A 25,466-nucleotide genomic window follows, 5' to 3' on the forward strand; every position below is an offset into this window, starting at 1 on the left:
TTTGTATTTTATAGTATACCCGTCATTGGACTCCATGAATGTGAGAAGACTAAGCTTTTGTCAGAACAACGACGGAGGTTATGGCTGGCAAAGATAAACGGGTTGGATGAATTTTTTTTGCTTTTAAACGGTGTGTGCGTGTGTGTGTGAGAGAGAGAGAGAGATTTTTGTTGGGTGACAGTTATAGTTTACATTTTGACAAAAGCACAATGTTGTGTTTTATTGCAAGTGTACACAAATATAACTTAACACTTTGCAGTTTGAATGATGTGCTGTATGAACAAAATGACGAGGTATTAAAAACAACATTGTTTCCACTGTTCGATCGCGCCCGCACCTCTCTCTCACGCACTCACTCACACACATTCCAGGATTGCAATCTCAGATTATGTCCCTAAAGAAGCCGCATAAAAAGTAGTTCCGCAAGTTTTATTTATTTTTATACCGTGTATTAATGCACCGAACCATGACGCCCGTACCGTTTCGGTTCAATACGAATAGATGTACAGTTCCACGGTTCCACCCCTATTCTTCAGTGTACAAATAAGTACAAGCATATTACAGAAAGCACCGATGACTGTTTTAAGGGGAATTTAGGAATTAAGTTTTGCAGGCTATGGCTTTTTAATAGACAGATAGTCTAGCATCATGCTACATACCTTCGCTATGATGACTACTTTTCCATTGATTACACTTGAGCAAACGTTACCAACCCAAATCCTCGGGAAACTGATTGTACGCTTCCAGTGATTTCCAGGCTCAGAATTGTTCACATGTGTAAAAACTCGCAACCAATACCAAATAATGGTAACGTTACACATGATAATACTGTACCTGAGGCAAAGCTGCATAATCAGTGCTCAGTGCTTCCTTCGTTAGCGCATACGGATCCACAACATTTATGACTGAAATTTCGCATTGTAACTTTCTCTGTCTTGTGTTAATAGAGATTTTCGTAACATTATAAACAGAAATAAATATTTGAAATTAGCTTGTAAAACTGTGTAAACACAGCTGCTTATGCCATCAAAGATGGCGTCTCCGGGGAGGTCACGTGACATTAATTGGCCTATGGGAACAATGTATTGTTAATGGGAGGTCTGACAGGAAATAGTCTACGTCTGTTTATATATTATTTACGTGATTTTTCTGTCAATACATATTGACTTTTTTAATTCTAAAAGGGTAATTCTATTAATTTATAGTACACTAGGCTACTTAATATTTAAAAGCTGGAATACTTGATTTAACTGGTCAATTGCAGCACTCAGTGGTCACATTTTTTGTTTAATTTTTGCAGCCTTTTTCTTCTCAAAATAATAAAACAATTTCAAAATCAATATTTTATGTCTTATGTATTTATTTGATTAATACCAGTGCAATAAGGAGGATAATAGACCATCAGATGGTCCTTATTGCAAAATAAACCCCAACAGGGTGATCAAGACTCAACGCAAAGTGAAAGTGAACATAGTGGAAGGATTTCAGTTGAATTGGCCTTGTTAAACGTAGAAACAAATAAGATTAAAATAATTTAAACTTGTTAAAAAATGGTTAAAAGGTTGCCCACCTATAGCAGGGTGATAACTGAAATTGGCACGCATCCTCTGTTTATAGTGCAATATGACTGTAGCCTATTACAGCCTTCTGACAAATCTGTCTACACAATGTTATACATCACATATATAATAATTGGGCTGCGTCTTATTGGTTCTTTAAATTGAATGCAGGCTATTATTCAAGAGTGTTTTCACCTCAACCATTGACCCAATGCTGCATAAATCATTCCTACACTAAACCTGTTTGTGGCCTTCCTCATCGTCCACCTTATAACCCAAGAACGCCTGAGAAGTGTTTTGCTAAACAAAGGAGGTGATGAACATCTGCGCCCTGTTCGATTGCCTCTAGCGCAGCCCAGCCAGACACGCGCATGCATCATTGAAGTGGAGCAGCAGCGCGCTCGCAAGTGGAGGCGCGAGTCTCTCTCTCTCTCTTTCTCTCTCCCCAAAATTCAGAGGCGCTCTGCAAAGTGTCAGCCCTGCTCAGTGGAAATCATGTCTTTGAACACTATGAAGAAGAGACTCTGCCAATAAACGTTAAAAAGGCGCCTGACTGGAACAAGTCTGTGTGAAGTTCACTCCATCATTTACTCCAGTGAAAGACGCCAGGATGCGCGCGGAACTCGGTATCCTTTGTGCTCTGACTTTCCTGGTCTCGTGCACCTATGGCGCGCGAGTTGTGAGCGGTAAGTTTCATCTTTATGTAAGCTGTTTTTTACCCATCTAATTCATTTCGAGAATTTCAGTCAGCGATGACAATTGTAATATTGAGGGATTTTTTTGTGGTAAAGTGATGCTTAAAGGATTTGCTGTCGCAATTATTTAAGTTAAAAGAGATCGTTTAGCCAAAAAAAAATAAAATATTGTCATAATTTAATCATCCCCATGTTGTTCCAAAACTGTATGGCTTTCTTTGTTAGGCAGAAAGGAGAAGTTAGGCAGAATGACATCCTCGGTCACCATTCATTTTCACTGTATGGAAAAATGATACAAAGAAAGTGAAAGGTGACTGAAATTCCACAAAAGAAAGAAAGAAAGGCATACAGGTTAGGAACAATGTAATATTGAGTAAATGATCACAAGATTTTCATTTTGGATGAGCTGTCCCTTTAGAGCCATTGTCAAACATAGTCTGAAAATATTGCTTTCAGGAATTTTGAACAAATCTATGACACAAATTACTATGAAACAAATGCTCAAACTGATTTTCGGTGTGGTAGTCATAAAGAACTGTTAGATGTGGAATGAACTCTAGAGGCTGTCACAAAATTCAAAATGCCATAATTTTTAATCTGTATTTAAGTGTTCATTCTTAAAAAAAACATTATAATTGTATTATATGATCTAACAGATCAGCTCATATTATTCTCTTGCCCAAAGATGATTTGTCTCGAACATTATTCTTGAAGCTTATCTCTAAGCTTTTTTTGAAAACTGTTCTCTCTTCATTTCGTTTCATTTATTTATTTATTTATTTCAACAGGGACAATGTGCAAAAAACATTATTTAAAGATGCTTTGCACCAAATTTAGCTTAAGCTAATTTCCATCTGCAGTCCCCGAGCAGGTGAATTACAATACAAAATATACAATATAAAATGTTATAATTAGTCACTCAAATACAACTATCTATCAATTCATTCATTCATCATTCTCTATTTCAACCATCAATAAAACCTCACTAAAAGTCAAGTCTTGATGAAGAGATGGAATGAAAATATTAGATGAAAATGAAAGAGATGGGTAGAGACTGACAAATTAACAGGAAAAAACAACAACAACAACAGGTTTGTCATGTGTGAACTAAAAGGATGCACCAAGGCAAATTAAAATCAGTTGTTTAACAAAGGTAAAAAACGTGGCAGTTTTGGAGAACGGAACTGCAAGAACATTCCATGCTGGAAGGAGGAAAACTGTGCCACACAGACAGGAATTGAGGAAGATAGCTAAGGAAGCTGGTTGAGAAAATGCTGAGTCTAGTTTCCCCCCCAGTTAAACCCAGCCCTATTACTATGGGCTCAAACTGATGATATTGCAGATCTGGACCAAGCAATTATTTAAAGTACCTCCCGGGCAGGGAGCTAATGTTATTATTAGACTTTTAACAGTCTGTGTATTAATCACAGTTCTTCATTTGGCCCATCAGTGTATCTTAAGTGTTTTCTATGCAAGATGCTTTGTTTATGATTTCTTTGTCTCTGATCTATCTATCTATCCATCCATCCATCCATCCCGAAAATCATGCAGAACAAGAAATCTCTTAGAATGCAGCATGGATTTTGTGTCTTCAGGTCAGACGGTATGTCAAGGCAGTCCTGAGCACCCTTGCTATAAGATTGCTTACTTCAGGGACGTGACGAGTCGCGTTGCGTTCTCGGAGGCTCTGCACGCATGTGAAATGGACGGCGGTTCGTTGCTGAGCATTGAGAACACGGCAGAGCAGAAGCACATCGAACACCTCCTGCGGGAACTCAGCATCTCCACTTCCACTAGTGCTGCCACCGGGTCGGGTATCACAGACGGAGACTTCTGGATCGGCCTGACTCGCGCTGAGGGCGAGAACGTACAGGAGCCTGGCGGCTTCGCCTCATGCCCCAACCTGTACAGGTGGACTGATGGAAGTGTCTCACAGTTCAGGTAAGATGTGACTGATCTGGGGCCTGTTCAAAACAGAGTTCAAAAACAGTCAAACATTAGCACTTGTGTTCTAGAAACTGGTATGCTGATGAACCATCCTGTGGAGGAGAAGCTTGTGTGGTCATGTATCACCAGCCTACCGCTCTCGCCGGGCCTGGCGGGCCATATCTCTACCAGTGGAATGATGACCGGTGCAATATGAAGCACAATTTCATCTGCAAGTATGAACCAGGTACTTGGTGATTTGCTCTGTGAACATTTTGAGATGACTGTAAAGCAGTGAGTTCAGGTTAATCAGGTTACTTTTGACAATGTTTGTTATGTTGTTCTGAGCAGAAAGCTACCTGGTAAAAGAGCAGAGCGACAGGCCTGGAGGGCGTGATGTTGGTAAGCAGCCAGGTGTCAAATCCATCTTCATTTCACATAAAGATCTAAAGATGTGTTGACACTAATCTGTAAATGTGCCCTCCAGATCTTTCAACAGAAGAACAAGAGGAGAGGAGAACACCTCCCGCCGACCAGGGCGAGAGCCCTCAACTTATAATGCCAGGGCCCTCAAGTAACATTAGATTTAAAATTCTGAAAATACTATTTTGTGTTCAGTACAAGTTAAGCTTCAACAGCATTTGTGGTCTAATGTTGATTACCACAAAAAGAATTTCCACTTGTCCTTTCTTTAAAAAAAAGTCATTCATCTATTATACGAGTAATTTGCAATGAAAGTGAATGGGGCCAATTTCAATTTCAATAGAAGACTTAACAGTAAGCATTTAGCATGATTTTAGTGTAAAAATAGTTACTAATAATTTCTAAAGTAATATGCACTTTATATATCAAATAATACACATTTTAACAAAATAATTAATTTACTGGTCAAAAGTTTGGGGTGAGATTTTTTAGGAGAGTATGTTTTATTTTTATATTATTTATATTTAATATTATTTAATTTAGTATGGTTATATTACATTGAACAAAAGTGACAGTAAAGATCACCAAATCATCGTTCATGTGACAGGTTTCAGCTTTGCCTTCAAAGGAATAAATTACATTTAAAAATGTATCAAAAACAGTTCTTTTTTTAAATTGTAATAATATTTCATAAAAGTAGCCTTCAAGGTAGGCGACTTAAAAACATTTTAAAAAATCTTGCCGAACCCAAACACTTGATTGACTGATAATAAATAATGTTTTTATGTGCTGTTCATTGATTTTCACTTGTACTGAACGCAGAATATTCCTTCAACTCAAAATAAATGCCTAAATGCGAATAGAAATCAAAGTGTGTTTTTTTCTTTCCCAGGTATGCTGCTAATCTATGTGATTATCCCTACCATCCCTCTTCTCTTGCTGATCCTGGTGGCTTCAGGGACGTGCTGTTTCCAGATGTTGAGCAAGAGGTGAGCCATTAAGATCAAATCACTGTAAACGCTGTCAGACTAATGCTAATGCGCTGTCCTATTATGCACAGTATCATCCAAATACTGCGACACATCAGGAAGTCAGTGTCTTGATTAATCAAGGTTTTCTGCTCACTAGCCAAAATCTGACACCATCCTCTATTTCTTTCCCTAACTCAGAGTTTTTACAGTCATTAATTCGATTCTTCTGTTTATAACTGTGCCCGGCAAAACACATACTAAACCCATAGCCAATACTAATCATCATCAACATACTCATTATAGCACGGACTTGGTATATTTGAAGGGGGAGGGGTTTTCCTGCCGCATTACATCACACTGCGTTGGAGACAGAGTCCAACTTGACTTTTATTCCCATCAATATCCAGATGGGCAGGGAAAGGGTATACAGAAATGCTGAAGCAAGCCATTCCTGTCCTCCGCTCTCAGCCCCTCAACACAGATCATGAAACACAGTTCATCTCCCTTTAACCCTCGGCCCATGCTTGGCAAGGCATTATATAGTGGCTTATTTGTGTAATTTATTATGTTTATACGCTGACGCTCCCACAGAGCGATGTCTTTTTAACATATTTCCAATCACTTCGGCAGACGAGGATCCTCAGACAATGCATTAAATCACTGGCAATGACTGAGTGCGCTTTATTCAGTAAAAGGCTTCCTGGAGCGAGTTCAAAGCTTTTGGATAAATGTCTTAAGTCCTTAGCAGAGGATGCTTCTCTGTTTTACGATGTTTGCCACTTGTTCTCGTGATTAAAAACCATCTTGGAGCATAAATTCGGGAGTTTGCTTCGGTCTACTCATCGCGAATACCTTTAAATGTCTTCCATGCATGGTGACATATAAGTTTGCCAGTAAAACTCAGCAACAAATTATGAAACTAACAAAACCAAAAGGGAGATTTAATTGGGGAAATTGAACTTTAACAATGCACAGAAAAGCAATACATTTAATTCGGTGCCCATATTAACAGATTACAGTACAAAACTAAAAGTTCTTTCATTATTTACTCATATCATTCCAAAACTGCATGCATTTCTTCTGTGCAAAACAAAAGATATATTGAAAAATTGTTTTTGTCCATGCAATGACATTGCATGTATGGATTGGACAATATTGGATTTGATTGCATGAAAAGGTTTGGACAGACATTAGGGAATATTCATACATGATGAGCAAATGAATATACAATTTTGGGTGAATACTTTAATAAGTAAACTATTTATTAGCGCACCTTTTTTTGAAAGCTACACTGTGATTTTTACCCCCATCTAGCGGTGAAAATGTATATGACCATCCAATGAATATTAGTTTCTGTTCCTCTCAATTCCGATTTTGTTTTAACTCCTACGGTGGCCAATGCAGTCCAAGATTAACATGGCTTCCAGTTCGACCTCGTCCATGAGTGTTAACTCAAATGTAAACGCGAAAGGCGAAGCTTGAATTAACGAGTATGTCCCTCTTTGGCTAATGTACTTTCAAGATGGAGGGGCAACATGGCGACCGACATTAGAACCCCTTACCCGTATGTATTTTCAATGGCATATTATACACTCACGAGAATACTTTATTACTTGAACGAAGTAAATATACATTAATGAGCTCATATATTTTTGAAAGAACTAAGTGTTTTTAGCTAAGAATAAACTAAAAGAGTTACACAGTGTAGCTTTAAAGAAAAGTGACACTGCCATATACACAAACCTGTTACACAGTATATAAATTGTAAACATAATTGTATATATATTTTTTAAACAGTAAACCACGGACCAAAACAAGCGTTAACCAATCAACTCTCTGGATCTCCAAGACGCCAAAGACAGACAGTGGCATGGAGGTTTAAAGATTCATCTCTACGATTCAAGCAGCTTCCTGGTTCTGTCCACTATGTTGCTTGGTCAGCAACACGCTCGTCCGGTTATTAGTTTAATGTGTGATTTAGTAAAACAAGCTCAAATGTGCAGCACCAGAAGAGCAGTAACAAACGTATCGCACTTCTGTACAAATGTTGTGTTCAGAGCTGGTCCTCAGCCTCTTACAACCACATAGTTTCCTGTTCACTCCCATGACCTTCTCCATTTCATGTTTCATGTCAGATAGCGTGACCTGAGGGTACTGAAGGCTGCTTAGGGAGGGTGAATGCTAATTGGCACCAAACACAGTGAGCAATTAAATTACTGTAATTAAAGCAAGTACAAGTGGGAACCACATAAAAAGAGGAATTAAGAGTCCCTTCTAACAGCGAATAGTGTCACACAAACTGAAGCTAGTGACACAGTAAAGAAATGAATCGCTTAAAGAGCATAAAATAGCCTGCTTCAAAAGGGTTCAGAAGAACTTTGTGAGCCATTCAAGAAATTAGAGGCCTATTTAATCTAAAACATTACTCAAGCAGTGATGCATTGCCTATGATGCCATAATATCATGCATAATAACCCGTGTACAACTGATAATTTGATAATGATGAGATTTATTTTAAAACATACATGATCGCTACTTAAATTACTGGAATGACTGGCTTAAATAGCGACTGTTTTGCTCTGCAGCTTATCAAAAAACATGAATTTATCAGAAATGTACATATTTTTTGTATGATGCTGTTACAAAGCTGCTTTAAGCTGACACTTATATGCAGTATTTTGCATGAGAATATTTGATCAACACTGCATATAGAAAATATCAACGCTATAAAGTATTAAACTGGTTTGCATCATTGTGAAATATTGGATCAGATATCAGAAGTTAGTCGGTTAGACGTCTGGCTGTACAGGAAGATGCATTTCTGTGAGTGTGGGTAATATTGTGTGTTTGGATTTAAAATGTGCTGTTAATACTTTTTATATTTTTGAGACAGGAATTGGACGTGTACAAACGGATTAAATATATTTAATTGTGAAGATGTTTTAGTATGTTTTTATGTCTCTAAAATGATGCTATTTGTTTGTAGTACCACATACAGTAAATGCTTAATCGCCAACAAAAACACCAGTCTTTTGAGTTACTTGATGTTTTGTGATTCATCACAGATTTAAAAAGCTGTATGTAAGTTCTTATCGATAAACAACTTTTAATGTGATTAGCAGATATTAAATATGATTAGGAATCGTATTCAAAGAATTGCTCCTCAAACACTCAAGAAAAAAATACCTTAGATACACAGATCAAAGCTGAATATACAGATTACTACTGGCAATTGCACCATTTGTATTTGTTTTAGAGAAACACAGTTGTGGCCATGAATTTAAATAGACATGGAGATCAGAAAGCTTTCAGGGGGTCCAGCTGGCAGGCAGAGTTAGAGCCAGACATAAGACAAATGAACTGGACCGCATTAACACCGAAAAGATGTGGTACTTTGTATGCGATTTACCCTGGTCTGCAATTAGTGCCAGCATAGACTTTAAAGCACACTGCTAATTACGGAGCCAATTAAACTAATCAGTCCTATGCTTCGACAGGAGAACTCACGTCACACACTCAGGATCTGGTAATTATAGATATGACTGTAATCACTAGTCTGGAGGCACAGGGTAGAATTAAAGAAACAAACCCTTTCCCATCTGGAGAGGGGGGTGATTTTAGCCTATTAGAGATACAAAACACAAGCATCTTATTCTCCAGCTCTATTAGAACTGGAATACTCCTCAGTTGTTTTTTTTTACAGTGCATCCTGCATGCTCCAAATCAAATCTAAATGTCAAAGACATTGCTATTACTAATCAGTTATGCCAAATACTAATCAATGGGGTTTGGCAATGATAATCAGTGTATGCAATTGCACTCAGGTGGGGTTTTACATATTTGTGATGATGGATGGATCACAGTTCATATTGTTTTATTTAATTCACCTGAAAATGGATGTAAGAGACGTAATCGGCAGAGACATTTAGAGGGGCATGTTTAATATTCAGAGTACTGGTCTATCAATATGGGTTTTCAGAGACAGATTATTCCATTTTTAATAAAAGCTCACCACAACTATCTAGTAATATCAAACAAACCATCTGTCATAATTTGCTGCTGCATCAGCTTAAGACAAAAGTGAGGCGCAAACACAACTTTACAATTTGGGAAGATGCTTTAAGATCAAGGATACAAATATTACTGATGACTTATCATTGAAGGTAATTAAAGATCCCACATGCAATTAAGGCCTTATTAGTGCTATTCGCAACCTTTCACCCAGCGTTTCATGTTACGGCCATTACAGTAACTTTCCCAGGTGTCCCTGCAAACACAAAGATCAACATAAACATGTCAAAAACACACATGCACAATAGATCAATACACTTAGATATGATACAATGTGAGGCAGAGCTTGAGGCCAAATCTCTAAAGGAACAAGCAATGTGACAAATAAACTCTGTCAGTTGTGCCCAAGGATGTTTATAATGAATACTTGCCATGATTTCAGTCCATCCATTTTCACAATGAGCTTTGCACATTCAACTGAAGCTTTCAGGTCGTCCTTAAGCAAATCTAGCAGATGGGAAACATTTATTTACAAAATGTTATCCTAAAGTTTTAAAACATTGGGATCAAAAAAATGTGTCAAAATAAATTCAAGTTAAAGCTTAAAATTTTGCCTAATCACATTAGTGAAGTCTCCAAACATCTCATCAATAGTAGCGATGTATTAAGCACAGCTCACACAGAAGTCACTTTCAAACCAAACAGCTTTCTGTTGGTCAAAGCGAGAAATCCATGCGAAATACAATATTTAATACAGGAGCAATATTTTACATTTTTTACTTTTACATTTTAGAATATTGGGAACAAAGAAAAGCTATGAATAACATTTTAAATTCCCAATTTAGACTTTCAGACCCCACTGTATGTTTTACAAAATAATAAGCATTCCACTTTAACTAGCCTACTTCTGATTGTAATCAATATGTTTTAGGTCAAATGGAATCCGTTTAAAGAAAATAAAAGTACCTGAGCAGGGCACATTGCACAAGTTCTTTCCACCCTGAGTGCCATCATCACACCATTTGAAACTGTTTATCTGGAAGATTCCATAGTCTTTCCCGGTATCGGCCGAACGCACTCTGTGGGTCTTAAACCTGCTTTCCCAGTAGGCCGTGCACACATCTATTGAAATTAAGTGAAAGGTTCAAACCAAAGTAATATTATGGAAGGTTTTTCAATAGCTGGATCTACAAAAAAAAATCAGATATGCCAAACATTGCTGATAATGAAAATAAGGAACAAAGTACTCACAATTGCCAACAGACAATCCCTCAAAGCCATCAAGTCCCTCTGCCTTGAAGATACGGACGACGTCACAACGCCCCAGTGTGCGGCTCTCACAAGAGGACAGCCACATCAGACACAAGACTGCAATAGACACCCTCATATCTGCACTGCTGCTCACAAATTCACCGTCAATATCTGCTATCTGAAGAGGAGTTCAGATGGAGGCTGGAAGCGGTTGAGTGGGACTATTTATAAGTGAAATGAGAGGTTTGTGTCGCAACCAATTTTCACAAGTGCATGCAGTTAGCAGTTGCTCCAGTTATTGTTGCTGAGGCAATAACTGACTTTGGGATGTTTTTACTTCTAGAACCATTTTTTTTTTTCTTTAATGAGCTGAAGAGCACACATCACACATAAAATTGCACTGGTTGCCAATTGCATCAAATTCAAGGCACTGATGTTTGCTAACAGAACAACCACAAGCTCTTCACCACTATACCTTAGGACAAATCATTGTATACTGTACAGTTTGGTAGGATGGTCATCTCTTTATTTGCGCAGGCTCGAACATTGGTATATTTTAATTTACAAAGTTATTTAGGAAAACTTCCAAATTATTTAAACAGGACATTTTTATCGCCCTTGGTCTTGGAATGATGTGCAGACTAAACTCAAACTACAATCCCTCATCTCTCTAAATGATTTTAAACAGAGAATAAAAGAGGTGGTCACTGCTAATTGCACTTGCTTTGCCAATTCTATTACCACTTAACTCTTTATTAAACCTAAGATATAATAATGTTGTTTCTGTGAACAGTACTATGTAGACCTAAATGTACCTCAGTGTTGTATAACATCTTGTTGTGGAGCTTTTTTCTTTAATATTAACATTTTTATCAGACGTGTGGAGAGCATTCACGAAGAAGGAAGACCCGGAGTTAGAATTATAAAAAAAAAAATTAAGAAAAGTTTTACTGAATATAGTTTGCAGTTTCATCAGCAGGGACTAGACACAGCACTTGTATATTGTTGCCCTATTTTTGGCTTGATTGCTCTCCTCATTTGTAAGTCGCTTTGAATAAAAGCATCTTTTAAATAATTAAATGTCAAGCAGAGGAACTGGAAAAGATTTAGATAAAGACAACTGTGGACATAAGATGAAATTCTCAATACAGGGGAAAACCTGCTGTAATCATGATGTAAAAAGAGCAGCATTCAGGAACATAAACATAAATAAAAACCACATCAAATATATATATATTGAGTTTTGGATTTTATTCAGGAAATTCCCATACAGGTTGTAATATGCTATAAAGAAAATCATCTAAAAATGTATGCCAATCTACACTCTTGGTGAAACAACCGTCAACTGAAATGCCTGACCGGACCAGAGAACGAAAAGAAAGATATGGAGGCAGTTACAATGTGGAAAACTGTTGTGAAAAAAACCCAGCACCATAATGCAACATAATGAACAAATAACTGACAATAACTGCAAAGGAAATGGACACGAGGAGAATGTGTCAACAAACATCTCAAACAGCCACTGTGTAGAACCTCAAACAGCCCTTAGAAGGAAAAAACGAGAAGACCTGCTGTTGCTTGTTATTTATCATATTGCTGGATTCATTTTCGGTAACACTTTATTTTACAGTCTCCTTAATACACGTTACATGTAGTTACTATAATAATAACTATAAATTGTGCATAATTACATGCAACTAACCCTAAAAAAAAAAAAAACTAATCCTAAACTAACCCTATAGTAAGTACATGTAGTTAATTATTATTACTCTGTACCTATATACATATAATTACTAACACGGACACCTTAAAATAAAGCGTAACCTAATTTTCATTTGTATATTGTACTGCATTGTAAAACACTGACATAAAAGTATCAAAAGTGTCATATATAATTTAGTTATAAATTACCAACTTTGAAATAAAACATATAAAATTCAGTAAAAACAGCCCTAAGGTATCTAAGGAATCGTGAAACAGAAGTTAACATTAAACAATGTAAACTGGCATGTTTGTGTGCTTATGTGTGTACTTAAATATTTGTTTTAATTAAGTGGCAGAAAAAGCTACAAATATTGCTGTAATAAATAAACAAACATTCAATTATCAAAATAAATACATTACAAAAAAATTGAAAAATATAAAGAAAAAAATATTTAAATACATTTAATACAACACCCCACAATTGACTATAATAAGTCTGTTTGTGTTCCACAATATCATTTAAACATTTTATTCAGTATATTCTGCTCAAAGGCATATAAAACATTAATTAGAGTCAATAAACTGTGCTTTTGGGAACCTAATGTATGATGTGAAATGTATGTGAAACCTATAATTATATGAAATAATAATTGTATTATTTACCTATTATAAATGATCAAGCAAGAGTTCTCATCTTATTGACTGAACAGCGGCCCCTGCTGGAAGACAGTGGAAGGGGCGTCAAACTTCACAGCTTGTCCATTATTCAAAACCAGCACCCTGATGGAGTAACAACAACAGATCAAAAATACCTTACATGAATACTTGACATTTAAATGACAAGATGAGTCACAGGTTAAAAAAAGGATTGTAGCTCCTGACCTGTCAGTGTGCATGACGGTGAGTGGGTTCTGAGTGAGCCACAGCACGGTGCAGTCTTTAAATGCTGTGTGGATCAACTGCCGGACAAGGCCCTCTGTTTCTATGTCCACACTAGGAAGAGCCTCTTCCACAAGCAGGATTTTGACCCTTGCAAGCAAGGCTCTGGCTAAACACAGTAACCTCCTCTGGCCAAAGCTTACATAACACAAAAAACAGAAATATTTAACTCATAACAACCAATTGTTTGTTGTGCCAGTGCATAAAGGTTGCCATAGAGAAAACTACAGTATATTGTGTCATGAAGCAATAAACCAGAGCCACAGTCTAGATCTGGACTCAAGATTGGTCCAGCCAGACTGTGAATCTTTTCTCACTGCAATTTTTTTTTTACTCACAAAATGAGCAGCCTTTATAACATATCATGGGAAACATTTATTTAGCTCAGTTAAACTGCAAATTCCAGTTAATGGAATTTGATTTTTAATATTCAACTGGCAAGCTTCTAAAAGTTTTTTTAAATAGATTTTATTAACAATTTTAAATTCAGTATTTAATTTTTTGTGAAACTTTTTTTTTTTTTTGGGGGGGGGGGGGGGGGGTTGGATTAAATATTATAATTATGATTAAATAAATAATATACTATTAATACTACAACAACCATTTATAGAATTATGGTATTCACCCAATTCTGGTATGATGTTATACTCTGAATATTAAATAAACATGTAAAATTGTCATCTAAAGATTTGCCATGATTCCCACACACCTGAAAGTGAGAGACGTTCTTTGAACAGGGTGCAGCAGCTGAGCAGGCAATTGTTGAACACGTTCCTTGAGATGGCAGATCTCCAAGGCCAGCCACACCTGCGCGTCAGTATGCTGAGCGAACGGGTCCAGATTAGCCCTCAGGGGTCCTGAGAACAGTACAGGAACCTGTAACACATGGGACACCATAACTCATTAAAAAACTACAATAACTATTACTGGTGGAGCCTGGGTAAAGCAACTTTTACATTATACACAATATTCGACAGCATTCCTTCAACCACACCCAGTAAAATAGTTCTGTTACCTGTCAACACTCCTTCCCCTCCAGACTGATTTTGCTCTGGCTGGATCGAACTAGTTTAATCTCATTCTCTTATGCATTCATTGCATTGCAAATATAATATTGCTGGTCTAACCTGAGAAATGATTTGCAGACGGCTCCGAAGGTCATGTAGCCTCATGCGGGTAATGTTTACATTGTCAATCAGCACAGCACCACTCCTGGCCTCCACGGTCCGGAACAGACAGCTAACCAAGCTATCGGTGTCTGCTTTCCTCCGGCTTATAACTCCAATCTGTGTACACACGCCAACACAACAAAATCAACCTGAGATTTAAAATAGGGATGGCATCACTTTCTCACATCTGAGAAAGATATCGATCGCACAACCTTGACGCCTATTTGGTTTTCTTGATCAGTTTATAATATCTATACCTCACTAATTGCACAATCCTATATTATAAATAAAGAGAAAATTGTGCACACACACATACTCATACATGTATATAAAGAGAGCAAAGATATACTGTGTGAGCACAACATTGAGAGTAGCCTACTGCATCTGTCTAGCAGTTTACTGAGCCATTTTCTGCATTAAATTTCAGTTATTATGAGAATATCCTCTACTCCAGTCCTCTCATTTGAGATGCGAGTACCATACCATTCAGAATCACTCATAAACTCCAGCTAAATACAGTAGTTGTTTTCAGATAATGGGAACATTGGAACTTTCTGGAGAGAGTTTTGCCATGCGGCCTGTCATAGCTGAACACGACACGGTGTTTGAAGATGAAGGATGACTGACAGCTCGTTTCCGTGAAATAACTTAACCAATTAATTTGGATCGGCCTCTTACTGATACCCGACCAGGTCCATATAGGCCCAATACCGATGTTGAGTATTGGATCGCCACATCCCGAATTACAAACTGATATATTCAGTATGCAAATAAAATAAATAGATTTAAATGTACCATCAGCTAATCTTAAATTATTATTACAATGAATAATAAATACAAACAAATCTATTATTAATATAAAATTTGCATTTGTTATTTATAAATACATATGAAATAATACATAGTTAAATAAATTCAGAATACCTTTTCCCCTTTTAAAATGGTGAGATTAATTCCTCTAAGAGCTGGTGTGCAGTTAAAGGAGGCTTCAGACTCATAGTTCCTGAACTTCACCTCTCCATGGCGGGGCCAGTCAAAGGGTGGTCTGTGGGTGACTGTCCATTCTACCTGGGGTAAAAGGAGGCATTTGGTTAAATTCAATTCCATGCAGAGGATATGACTTCCAATGATACTAAAAATTGAGAGTCATCCTTTTGGGAACTATGAATTTGACCATGTAGGGTTATGTGGAAGGTGTGACTGCTCAAACACAATGGAAGGAGTTTTTAGGTGTTCAATAAGTATCGTTACCCTGTACCTCCTTTTCCACTTTGGCAAATTCACAAAATCTTTGCATGCTCAGCATGTCGATGTTGATATCAGAGGCGGCCTGAGGGTAACGGCGAAGAGCTTCTTTAATCTGTAACAAAATGTTTTCATAATCATTATGAATTACTCAAACTCAAATTAGGTATCAGTATAGATAAACTTACATTAAAGGCACAGATCAAAGCCAGAGCCACGAGCCCTGAGTCAGATTGAGTCTCAAGCAGAATCAGACTGACCAGGAACAGCACAATCCCAGCAACACCATCAAACTGCAACACAGCCCAACTGAACACAGAAATATTGCTTTGGTCATAAAGCAATCACATTAATCAAAGCTGTTTATGCTGCGATAACCGTGACAGTTATTTGACAGAACATTTACATTTAAAACTTAGTTTTACTCCACAAAGTTATGTAAAATAATATTTTATTGGCTTGATACAACATACTCAAAAAACAAAAACAGTTGCATAAGCTAATCAGTCACAGATGCATTTTAAACGATATTACACTCAAATAGCGCCCCCTAGTGTAGCGTAGTTCTCATTTTTTTCAGGTGGCAGGTCAAAAAAAAAACTGCAGATCACCTTAAACACAAATCTCTTTCTGTCCACAGAAGAATACACAAAGTTCAGCATGAGATTTAAATATTTCTAATATGTAATATTTTCAGTACATAAATGTTTATTGTCAGTATATCTCAAATAAATTATGTAAACACAATCTTTAGACTTTTTTTAAACTAACGACAATAAAAGGCAATAAGAAAAACAGTTTAAAAAGCTAATATATCAGCATCAGCACCAGTTTAATAATTGAAGTGGGACAATAAAAACAGTTAATCAAAATTAACATTAACATAAGTTAATTTCTTGTTGATGATTTAACACAACGTTAAATGGTTTCATTCAACATGCTTTTTAACATTTATATACATATTTTGTACTCAGCTAATTCTTAACTCACAGACCTTTCGGTATCCTTCACAAATCACCAGTATACACAAAATGTGTGTAAAAAAACTTTTTAACCTTTCGGTGATGGTTTTGTTGTACTTGACCAGCAGGTTTTGATGTGAGGCTTGGAAGCAGTGCGTCAGACACACCTCCCTGTGTTTTGGCCCAGAAAGTGGAACTTCAACACAATGTTTCACACACTCCAGAGAAGTAACTGAAACAACAGGGTTTGCCTCAATGTGTCTGATTCGTAAGTTATCTGAAGAAAAATTAGACTGGAAAAAGGGGGGAGTGGGGGTTAGATAGTGGTTTATGTACTGTACAAACCTTCAGGTAAAACATTCATGGGAAATTGTCGTACCTGAATACGGAGGAAGAGCATTATCAGCGGGCACACAGCTAGGCTGAAAACTGGCATGATATAGATGATCAAAATGATGGTGCTCAATATGTCCAAAAGAGTCCTCAACCAGCAGTGCAAATGTTTGGCCAGTCCTTCATCAACCACCTGCATATCCTGAGCGAACATGAGAACACAATTAGACTAGTTTGGTGTCGTTGAAATGGGATAAAATCAGATCTATGTTGGATTTCCATCATATTTACTTGTGTCTGTTACAGTATATAATATAATTCCCCCAAGGACACAACAGTGATGACCTGCTACTTGTGGGAATCAATATTTCCCATTCGCATGCTTTGACCTCTGCTCTACACCGGCCTCTGGAGGATGACACTCACATGAGTGAATGATTGCAGAGACCATCTGGCGTCTGTCTTCTGGGAATGTACAGGGAGGTGAAGAACATCTGACAGCAGCTCAGAGTGTAGCGTATGAGAAGCCCTGAGAGAACCGCAGGTCAGACAGTAAGCGGCACAGCACACAAGCAAGGCTGCAATACAAAAGCACATATATAAGCTAAGAAAAACACAAACTCTTGTCTTGTCTATGAAACTACAGGTTGCCAATAACCTTGCAGGAGTCCGAGCAGTGCGTACGCAGACAGTCGTGAGTTTCTGAGCTCTCTCCACTCCTCCAGGCCTTGAACTTCTTTGGCTTCACCCGTCCACACACTCAGGACGGCATCCTGTGCTAAACTAACAGCACACACAGACAGGTAGACCAGTGAGGTAACTGACACCCAGTGCCAGCCAAAAGCCCTCAGATACACCCTGTGGGTCTCTCCACTGCCCTGGAATTACAAAACCATATCACTACACAATATTCATAGCAAAAGGAGTTCACTCAAAAATAAACTGTATCATCAAGTCATTATTTAAAGAAAATATTGCTTTTATTGTATGGTCACTTGGACACTGCTATAAAAACATTATGTAGTAGACAAGTAAACAATGACCATTTTTATTGTATTTATTTGACAGACACTTATAATGACTTACAAATGAGGAATACAACAAAGCTTATTTTGATTTTTTTTAAATATAAAATGATTATATCAAGTAAAAAAAAAAAATGATAATGCATTTATTAAAAAAAAAATTCAAATTACCATAAAAACAATCACTTTTGGTACATACTTTTTGGAATAGAGAGTGATCTCGTTTCTCATCAGAATTACTGAGCTCATCTTTATACCTGTAAAAATCAAAACATCAAGAATATTTATACAATGTATTAAGGGTAAGTCTGCATTGCAAGCATGAACACAACAAAACCACAGGCTGGGTGGAGAAATAAGGTGTAGCTTGTTGATGATGGCACAAGAAGCTCATTAATCTGGAATAAAAAGGGAATGTTGGCGGCCCTGTTCAGTTTGACTAGAGGTTTTCTTTCCCATGAGGTTTTATCAGGTGCCATCATCCTGTGACCAACAATCCCTGTCTGTGATTCTGTGCATATCATCCTTTCTTAACCTGCACTAAGCCTCAGGACTAAACCACACAAGGCCAATCTAGTGCTGAGAACACAGTGTAAGAAAAGCATGATAAATTATCTCGGGGACCAGAAAGATATTAAAATCAGAAGCACTGCTAATGCTCTTAAATGCACAGATGTTTGTCTTGGATTAAACAAATTTAATATATGAATGCAGGATCAGTACTAGACAATGAAAGCCTATGGGTCAGGTCACAAACTATGCTTTACCCAAAGCACAGTGGACTCAGATTCTGGACTCTGCCAAATCAAATGGCAGAGGATAAGATTACATGCACACAAACATGCTGGAGACATAATTTAAAAAATCCTCTATACATATTACATGGAAAATTTGGGGTCAGTACTATTATTTTTTTAATTCATTTATATTAAGAAATGAATACTTTCATTCTGTAAGGATGCATTAAATTGACCAGAAAATTACATTTATAATGTTATAAAAGGCTTTCATTTTAAATAAATGCTTTTATTTAATAAAGAATCATGGGGGGAAACGTATTATGGTTCCCACAGACATTACGCAGAATAACTGTTTTCAACATTGATAATATCTTAAATGTTTCTTGAGCACCAAATCAACTTTTTAGAATGATTTCTGAAGAAAAATAAGACACTGAAGTCACATAAATAAATTAAATTAAATAAAAAAAACAATAACAGGTATTTCAAATTGTAATAATATTTCATATTATTTCAATATAAAGATATTTTTAAACGAGGACGTTCAATAGAATAATTTTCCATTATAAAATACAAATAACTTACCCATCACATGGCTGTTGAGGGCTGCCAGGTGGAATGTCTTCTGTAGCACCTGAGAGGGTGACACTTTAGTTTTAACAACAATGCCAAACATTTCCACTTATAATAATAAAACAAGTTGCTTTGTGCATCTGCGACTTGTAATATATTATGACTTTACCTTTTGTAGTAAATAACTGAGAGGTGCCCAGGTCCTCTGTGAGAAATATTTTCTCCAGGTGGCAAAGAGACTGCTGTGCCTTATCCATTAGAACAATAATATAAAAATCTAAAAAGAATTTTATGAAAGGTTTTAATGTTGTCACATGCATGCTACCTGCTTGAGAACACACAAGAGCCCAGGGAGCTCCAGCAGAGGTGGGCGGAGCAATCTGAAGAAACAGAGGCATGTAAAGATCTGAGACGGTGTGAGAACATTCCCATCATCCACCAGGACAAACACACCAAGACTAGAGAAACCAACCTACATGGAAAGACAAGGAGTGTAGGAAATATGGGTCAAATGAGATATCTAGAACAAAACACTGAGCAGAACTCAGAGGTTTTCATTGATGAAAGAGGGGCATGGAGCAGACCTCAATGTTCTGACGTAAGGTTTTAATCTATGATAGAGTTTTAATAGATGATTTGAGTTTTAATCTCAGAGCTATGTGGATTTGTTAACTTAGTAAGCCCCTGTGCATCTGGAGAAGAGAGACAATGTAATTTGAAGTCAGTATCACAGAGAGGGTAGTTTATCGGTAGTAAAAGTGAAAATCTGATTTTTAGGTAGGATGTTGAATATCTACAAGAACCAGCAAGGTTTATTGACTAGATTAGTCAGCAAGACAAATAGCAGAACCAGAAAATAAACATGTTGGTTAGTCTAGCAAAAAAAAAAAACAAAAAAAAAAAACAGCCTGGGAAAATATCAAGCACTCACCAGGAAAGGCATACAGATAGAGTCGAGCATAGAGAAGGCTGTCAAATATCCCAGAATTCTTAGCACCTCCAGCTCCCTGGCCCGTGATTCTGTAACTCTCTGATGGAACCAAGACTCCCATGCAAGAAGCTTCAGGGCCTACACAAATGCAGAATTGGCATGAAATTAAAATTCACCCTATTTTCTGAATGCACATTATTTTGAACAATTGATCCACGCATACGTTTAGTTTTTTTTTTTTTTACCTTTTAATTCTTAAGAAAAAAATCTTTCGAAAATTAAGCACTATGCAAAGCTATAGAAGACTCAGCTGTTAGCTTGCTAACTGGAAATACAAAGAAAGGAAAAATTTTAATTTGACACATTTTAGCTTCTGTAATATAACGTGATCACACAAAAAAGGTATAGATGTTTTCATGATTAAAGACATCCACACAAAGAAGTAATGTTCTATCATTACTAATCAGGCACTGAATAAATTACACATTAAAATGCTGTGTTTCTGGACAAACTTTATACTGAAGCACTGACCAAGTGCAATCACAAAAATAATTTCAATATTAACAAATATCTAGCGTCAAACATATTTGATTGTTTATTGAAAACTGGAGTGAAAGGGAAATTGTAATTCTATTTTCTTCCCTATTGTTATTTGTATTACCTTTATATATTTATTCCTTTAAACAGTGCGTAAAAATAATTGATAAATTCAAATTGTAAGTGTGATTGATTAATAATAACATGAATAATATCTAAATCATACAAAATTATTATTCTAAATAAGTGTAAAAGCCAGACAATTTTGTCTTTAAAAATCATTTGCTATTTAGTGACCTTTAATTTGGAGTAGAAACAGGTGATGTGACTTTATCCTTAGCTCACAGCTGATTGGTCCAATTTAATGAATGAATTAATTAATTAAGCAATGCAGTGTTCCATAAAAAATAGGATTGGTTAATTTTGATTTCATGTGACTTTAAAAAAAAAATAATTTATGAAAAAAACTGAATCTGACCTTTTTGCACTTAAGGCAAGAAATATTCCTCCAATATTCCTCCAATCCAAATCATTCTCAGATACATGACACAGGCCATTCTAATACCAAAATCCTATCACCCGATCGGGAATTAAACAAATTCAAGAGAAGAAATACTATATATGACATGATCACATGCAAGGATCAGGAATAGAAAAAACCTGGTAGTTATGCAACATTTCCTTGATGAGCTGTTCACTCCTTTTCCTGATGATCTGCTGAGTTTTCTGAGGGACAACAAACAAAGATAATGAAACATATCAGCAACGAAACATAGAGGACAGAAATGTATTGAGATCTCGTCTTCTTTTTATACATGCTTTATGCAAGCAAATGCTTGAGCAGCCTGCATGCTCTTACTAACCCGAAGCTGTTTGGCTTTGTGCTCCACTGCAGAGTTGACAGGGATGAGGACTAGTAGCAATAGCACCCCCACCAGCACGCCAGGGCCCAATTCTCCCCAAAGTAAACACAGATAGAGAGTGACTCTCAATGGGCAGGACCAGAGACAGGTCAATGTGACCACCAGCTCTGGTACACATTCAACTTGGCCTAATACATCCGTCCACTGAGTGGTGTTGTATTGTCGCTGAGAACTATGGGAAAAAGACACTGTCTTCAATGTAAAGGAGGAGGGGGAAATGGAAGAAGCCATGGAGGAAGAAGAGAAACCTTTTAGGATATAAGAAAAGTAGAAATGCACTGCTTACTTTCAGTGGTTTTGTTAGGACTTAAATAAAACATTAAAAAAAAAAACCATTAATAGAGCAAGTGAGACAGGCAGTGACCTTTACCTTCCTGTAGAGGGCACAAGCCAGAACCGCTTGTGCATTGGCTGTAATTATCCTACTATGTTTGTCAAATTGATGCTGAGAAACGGCACAGCAGCAAACTGCTCCCAAAACCACCAGAGAATGTGTGTATCCTGCCCAGTTAAACACAGCCTGCCTCTCACAGAACAAGATCACCCACCTGAGGTTAAAAGACATGTACATAACCAGATTATATATATATATATATAATTATTTTATTGTACTTTATCTGTTTGCGTCCAAAATCCCCTCTCTCAAAACCCCCTCTGATTTTAATATGTCAACAAAATGTAACACGACTTTTGAAACAGGCTTTATCCATTGTTCAGATTTCTGACATGCAAATTAATGAATATATAATTTGATTATTTCTATTTGCATATTTAAACAGCTTTCCAAAAAAGTATAATACAAAAAATACATATACACACACTCACAAACACATTTTTATATAGTCATACCTGAGTGTCAGAAGACCTAAAATGCTAAAAAGATCAGTTGACACTCTCAGAAGCACAACTTTGACTAAGGCTGGATGAAATGTCATCCATATCGCATAAAGGAGAGAGTAACCATTGGCTTTCCTGGAGATGAGCAGTAACTCTCTTCCAGAATCCTCTTCTAGGTTTGACCTCTGTATATATATAGATATTAACATTATTAGCATTACATCACATACAAAACATGCTTTTCACAATGAAATTAAACAATTAAAAACAAGTCCATCCAGGAGGATTGTTCCTAACCCTTGTGTATTTTTAGTAGCGTGACCATATTTTGATTACCAAAAACCAGGACACTCAGCCTGGTAAACAGATAGTCAAATGATACTCGAAGTTTACTCAAAGATGCCTTATTAATTTCAAAACATTTAAAGTAGGCTATGCCTCCTCTTTATGGATAGAAAATTGTTATATTACAAGACACAAATTCAGATAGGCTTATCAGATAGGTTACTCAACATGTTTTATTATGACAGGTTTCAAAAATAATGATTGAAATAATGTCTCTTCTGTATTAGAAAATATATATATAATATATATAAATAATAAATAAAAAAAAGAAATACCTCCAAATTGAACAAAGAGCTATTTCTGTTCAATTTGGAGGTATTTCTTTTAGAAAAAATTACAAATTTATAAAAACAAATTAAAAAATATATGTATATCTTTAGTTTTCATCCTCTTTATACGTTTTTTATTCCTCATCCTTCTTGTTTGCCCGTCAATATTTTGCTGTAGAGCTTTTTTTACAGGAGTTTTTAAAACAAGGACATTTTCATCACTTTATAAAAAAAAACGTCAGGACAGGACGTGAAAACAGGACATGTCCTGGGAAAACAGGACTGTTGGTCACCCTAATATTTAGTTACCTTACCTTACTGTAATTCTGTTGTTTTTCCCACTCACGCTCAAACACTGAGCATAGGGTGTGGACAGAATCCTCATTATACAGCTTGATAAGGTCAGACAAATGCCCTGGTCCCCTGTGACCCATTACAACCACCCTGAAAACAAAAACTGTTAAAGTCTGCTGTGGTTGCATTATAGAATACCTAACCAGTTATAGACTTACCTACACTAGATTACCAATTTAACCTGAACAGGCTCATAAAGATAAGGCTTCCTTTTCACTGTGAGTAGAAATATCAAAACACAGGTGTCAAAAAAAAAAAAAAATCTTAGTCGATGGAGAAATATACATGAATTGCAAAGAGAATTAACAGATCTATATGTGACTGACTGACTAGTAGCATATGGAAGGCTAGACAGATAGATATACTGGTCTGTTCTTAAATGAAAAAGGAAAACTTAAATCAATAAAAAAAATTCTACTACTGAATGATTTATCTTTTCTTCAAACCATTAGGCTACATGTCTTACTTTGCAAATTAATTAATTGTGAAAGGTCCACGTTACAATAATGTGAACTTTGCTTGACATACTAAACATAGAACATTAAGTTCATGTACTGTGAAAAAAGCATCAATAAAAGTTGTGCTTACCTCATTTCACAAAAGCTTACGGCGTCTGAAAACAAATCGTCTTGCAGCGTGTAAATGACATCCTGCAAGACTGCATCTGTGTCTCATGCAGCAAGAACAATAGAAGCTTAGAGGAAAACACATAAAGTAACCCACAATTTACGTTATTAACCCTTGACGCCAAAATCCAGGTTTTAAATGTCCTCTAACATGTTTTGTGATAATTAATGCCCGTTTTCTGTGCTGAATTAAACCGCGTCTGGAGCATAAACAGTGGAGCGTGCAGCGTGCGCACATTGTCCAATCACAGCGGCGATTTCAGCTGGGGGCGTGGCATGTTTCACAGCTGTCAATCATTTTGTTGTGCAAACCATTTCATTTTTGAGAACACAACTGAAAAAGCTTTTAATTGAGTATTTTACTATTTTAATATAGGCCTACTTTGTTTTCAACATAATATTTTCAGCGCAATAATTTGAGTAAATCTTTTTGCAAAGCCTTCACATTTTCTCCAGGTATAATACAATTTTAAATTCCAGATTTTCATGTGGTCTCTGACTTTTAAATTCCACTTTGAAACTTCCTTTCTGAGGTAAAAAAATGTGTTGATGTCTTTTTTTTGTGGTACACAATTATAATAACAAGAGAACATATTAGTTAGAAGATGTTAATTAATTCAGTTATGATAAAAAGTTTAATAATATAACTTGGGAAACATTTATGGCATGTTTAAATTGCACCTGAAACAATACTACAATCTGCAAAATCTTATTGTTTTGGATTATTTTGCACACAATAGGATAATATTTTTCACAGCAGGTCTTTACTCATATCCAAAAGAAAACATTAAGAAAACAAGTAAAAAAGAACATTAAAGAACATTGAATTAGAAAATTATTTAGAAAATAAAATTACTTATTTTCTATTAATTTTCTATTAATTAGAAAATAAATTATTGAATTGTATTAGCTAAGATATTACAATAAATACATAGAGAGAGATAAAAGATTACTTAATTTAGGCCTTACAAATTCAAATACTCTCTGCATTTGAACAAGAAGAAAAACAAAACATTTTTCCATTGCATGTGTAAACAAAGAGAAAATATATGATGAAATTTGATGAGGCCTCAAAGAAGGAAGAATGAGCAAACGAGTAATTGACTTTCAGGTTTAAC

General features: G+C 36.2%; 3 protein-coding genes across 12 annotated transcripts; 1 reads left to right on the plus strand and 2 right to left on the minus strand.

The window, feature by feature from the left end:
* Positions 1-1,796: 1,796 nt before the first annotated feature.
* chodl (chondrolectin) lies at positions 1,797-8,601 on the plus strand. 2 transcript variants are annotated; one of them, XM_039684761.2, is made up of 7 exons: positions 1,797-2,245; positions 3,850-4,195; positions 4,270-4,427; positions 4,532-4,582; positions 4,668-4,754; positions 5,496-5,592; positions 7,372-8,601. In XM_039684761.2, the coding sequence occupies exons 1-7, from the start codon at positions 2,170-2,172 to the stop codon at positions 7,454-7,456; spliced, it is 900 nt and encodes a 299-aa protein (XP_039540695.2). In that variant the 5' UTR covers positions 1,797-2,169; the 3' UTR covers positions 7,457-8,601. The 2 variants fall into 2 exon arrangements, with proteins under 2 accessions (XP_039540695.2, XP_039540694.2); XM_039684760.2 differs by lacking the exon at positions 1,797-2,245 and having other exon boundaries at positions 3,585-4,195.
* abcc13 (ATP binding cassette subfamily C member 13) lies at positions 4,104-25,466 on the minus strand. 9 transcript variants are annotated; one of them, XM_039684752.2, is made up of 23 exons: positions 24,311-25,466; positions 23,881-23,938; positions 23,683-23,812; positions 22,767-22,939; positions 22,288-22,465; positions 21,858-22,109; positions 21,655-21,720; positions 20,458-20,595; positions 19,852-19,998; positions 19,696-19,774; positions 19,539-19,587; positions 18,413-18,470; positions 17,847-18,066; positions 17,615-17,766; positions 17,235-17,390; positions 16,949-17,148; positions 16,082-16,202; positions 15,907-16,008; positions 15,573-15,716; positions 14,607-14,765; positions 14,189-14,355; positions 13,423-13,617; positions 12,069-13,320 (listed from the first exon to the last, which is right to left on the minus strand). In XM_039684752.2, exons 3-23 carry the CDS (start codon positions 23,800-23,802, stop codon positions 13,236-13,238), a joined length of 2,961 nt encoding a protein of 986 aa, XP_039540686.2. In that variant the 5' UTR covers positions 23,803-23,812; positions 23,881-23,938; positions 24,311-25,466; the 3' UTR covers positions 12,069-13,235. The 9 variants fall into 9 exon arrangements, with proteins under 9 accessions (XP_039540684.2, XP_039540683.2, XP_039540686.2 ...); XM_039684755.2 differs by having other exon boundaries at positions 21,858-22,165; XM_039684750.2 differs by adding an exon at positions 4,104-4,218 and having other exon boundaries at positions 13,204-13,320; positions 23,683-25,466.
* On the minus strand, positions 9,495-10,972 carry lyz (lysozyme). The gene is made up of 4 exons (XM_039684763.2): positions 10,837-10,972; positions 10,552-10,707; positions 10,017-10,092; positions 9,495-9,841 (listed from the first exon to the last, which is right to left on the minus strand). The coding sequence occupies exons 1-4, from the start codon at positions 10,970-10,972 to the stop codon at positions 9,778-9,780; spliced, it is 432 nt and encodes a 143-aa protein (XP_039540697.1). The 3' UTR covers positions 9,495-9,777.

The sequence above is a fragment of the Pimephales promelas genome, chromosome 22, assembly GCF_988280905.1.
Source record: "Pimephales promelas chromosome 22, fPimPro1.hap1.1, whole genome shotgun sequence".
In the NCBI taxonomy this organism is placed as follows: domain Eukaryota; kingdom Metazoa; phylum Chordata; class Actinopteri; order Cypriniformes; family Leuciscidae; genus Pimephales; species Pimephales promelas.

Bases quoted from the DNA above. Each gene is read 5' to 3' on its own strand.
- chodl (XM_039684760.2), top strand. From the start codon at position 3,585: ATGATATTGCAGATCTGGACCAAGCAATTATTTAAAGTACCTCCCGGG. The intron at 4,428-4,531 runs GTACTTGGTGAT...TGTTCTGAGCAG, and splicing joins CATCTGCAAGTATGAACCAG to AAAGCTACCTGGTAAAAGAG. The intron at 5,593-7,371 runs GTGAGCCATTAA...TTTTTTAAACAG, and splicing joins TTCCAGATGTTGAGCAAGAG to TAAACCACGGACCAAAACAA.
- lyz (XM_039684763.2), bottom strand. From the start codon at position 10,972: ATGAGGGTGTCTATTGCAGTCTTGTGTCTGATGTGGCTGTCCTCTTGT. The intron at 10,708-10,836 runs GTGAGTACTTTG...TAATTTCAATAG, and splicing joins GGGATTGTCTGTTGGCAATT to ATGTGTGCACGGCCTACTGG. The intron at 9,842-10,016 runs GCAAGTATTCAT...TTGTGTTTGCAG, and splicing joins ATGGATGGACTGAAATCATG to GGACACCTGGGAAAGTTACT.
- abcc13 (XM_039684750.2), bottom strand. From the start codon at position 23,850: ATGCAACCACAGCAGACTTTAACAGTTTTTGTTTTCAGGGTGGTTGTA. The intron at 16,203-16,948 runs GTTAAAAAGTTT...TTCTGTGTTCAG, and splicing joins AACAAAACCATCACCGAAAG to TTGGGCTGTGTTGCAGTTTG. The intron at 13,321-13,422 runs GTCAGGAGCTAC...TTACTCCATCAG, and splicing joins ACCGTCATGCACACTGACAG to GGTGCTGGTTTTGAATAATG.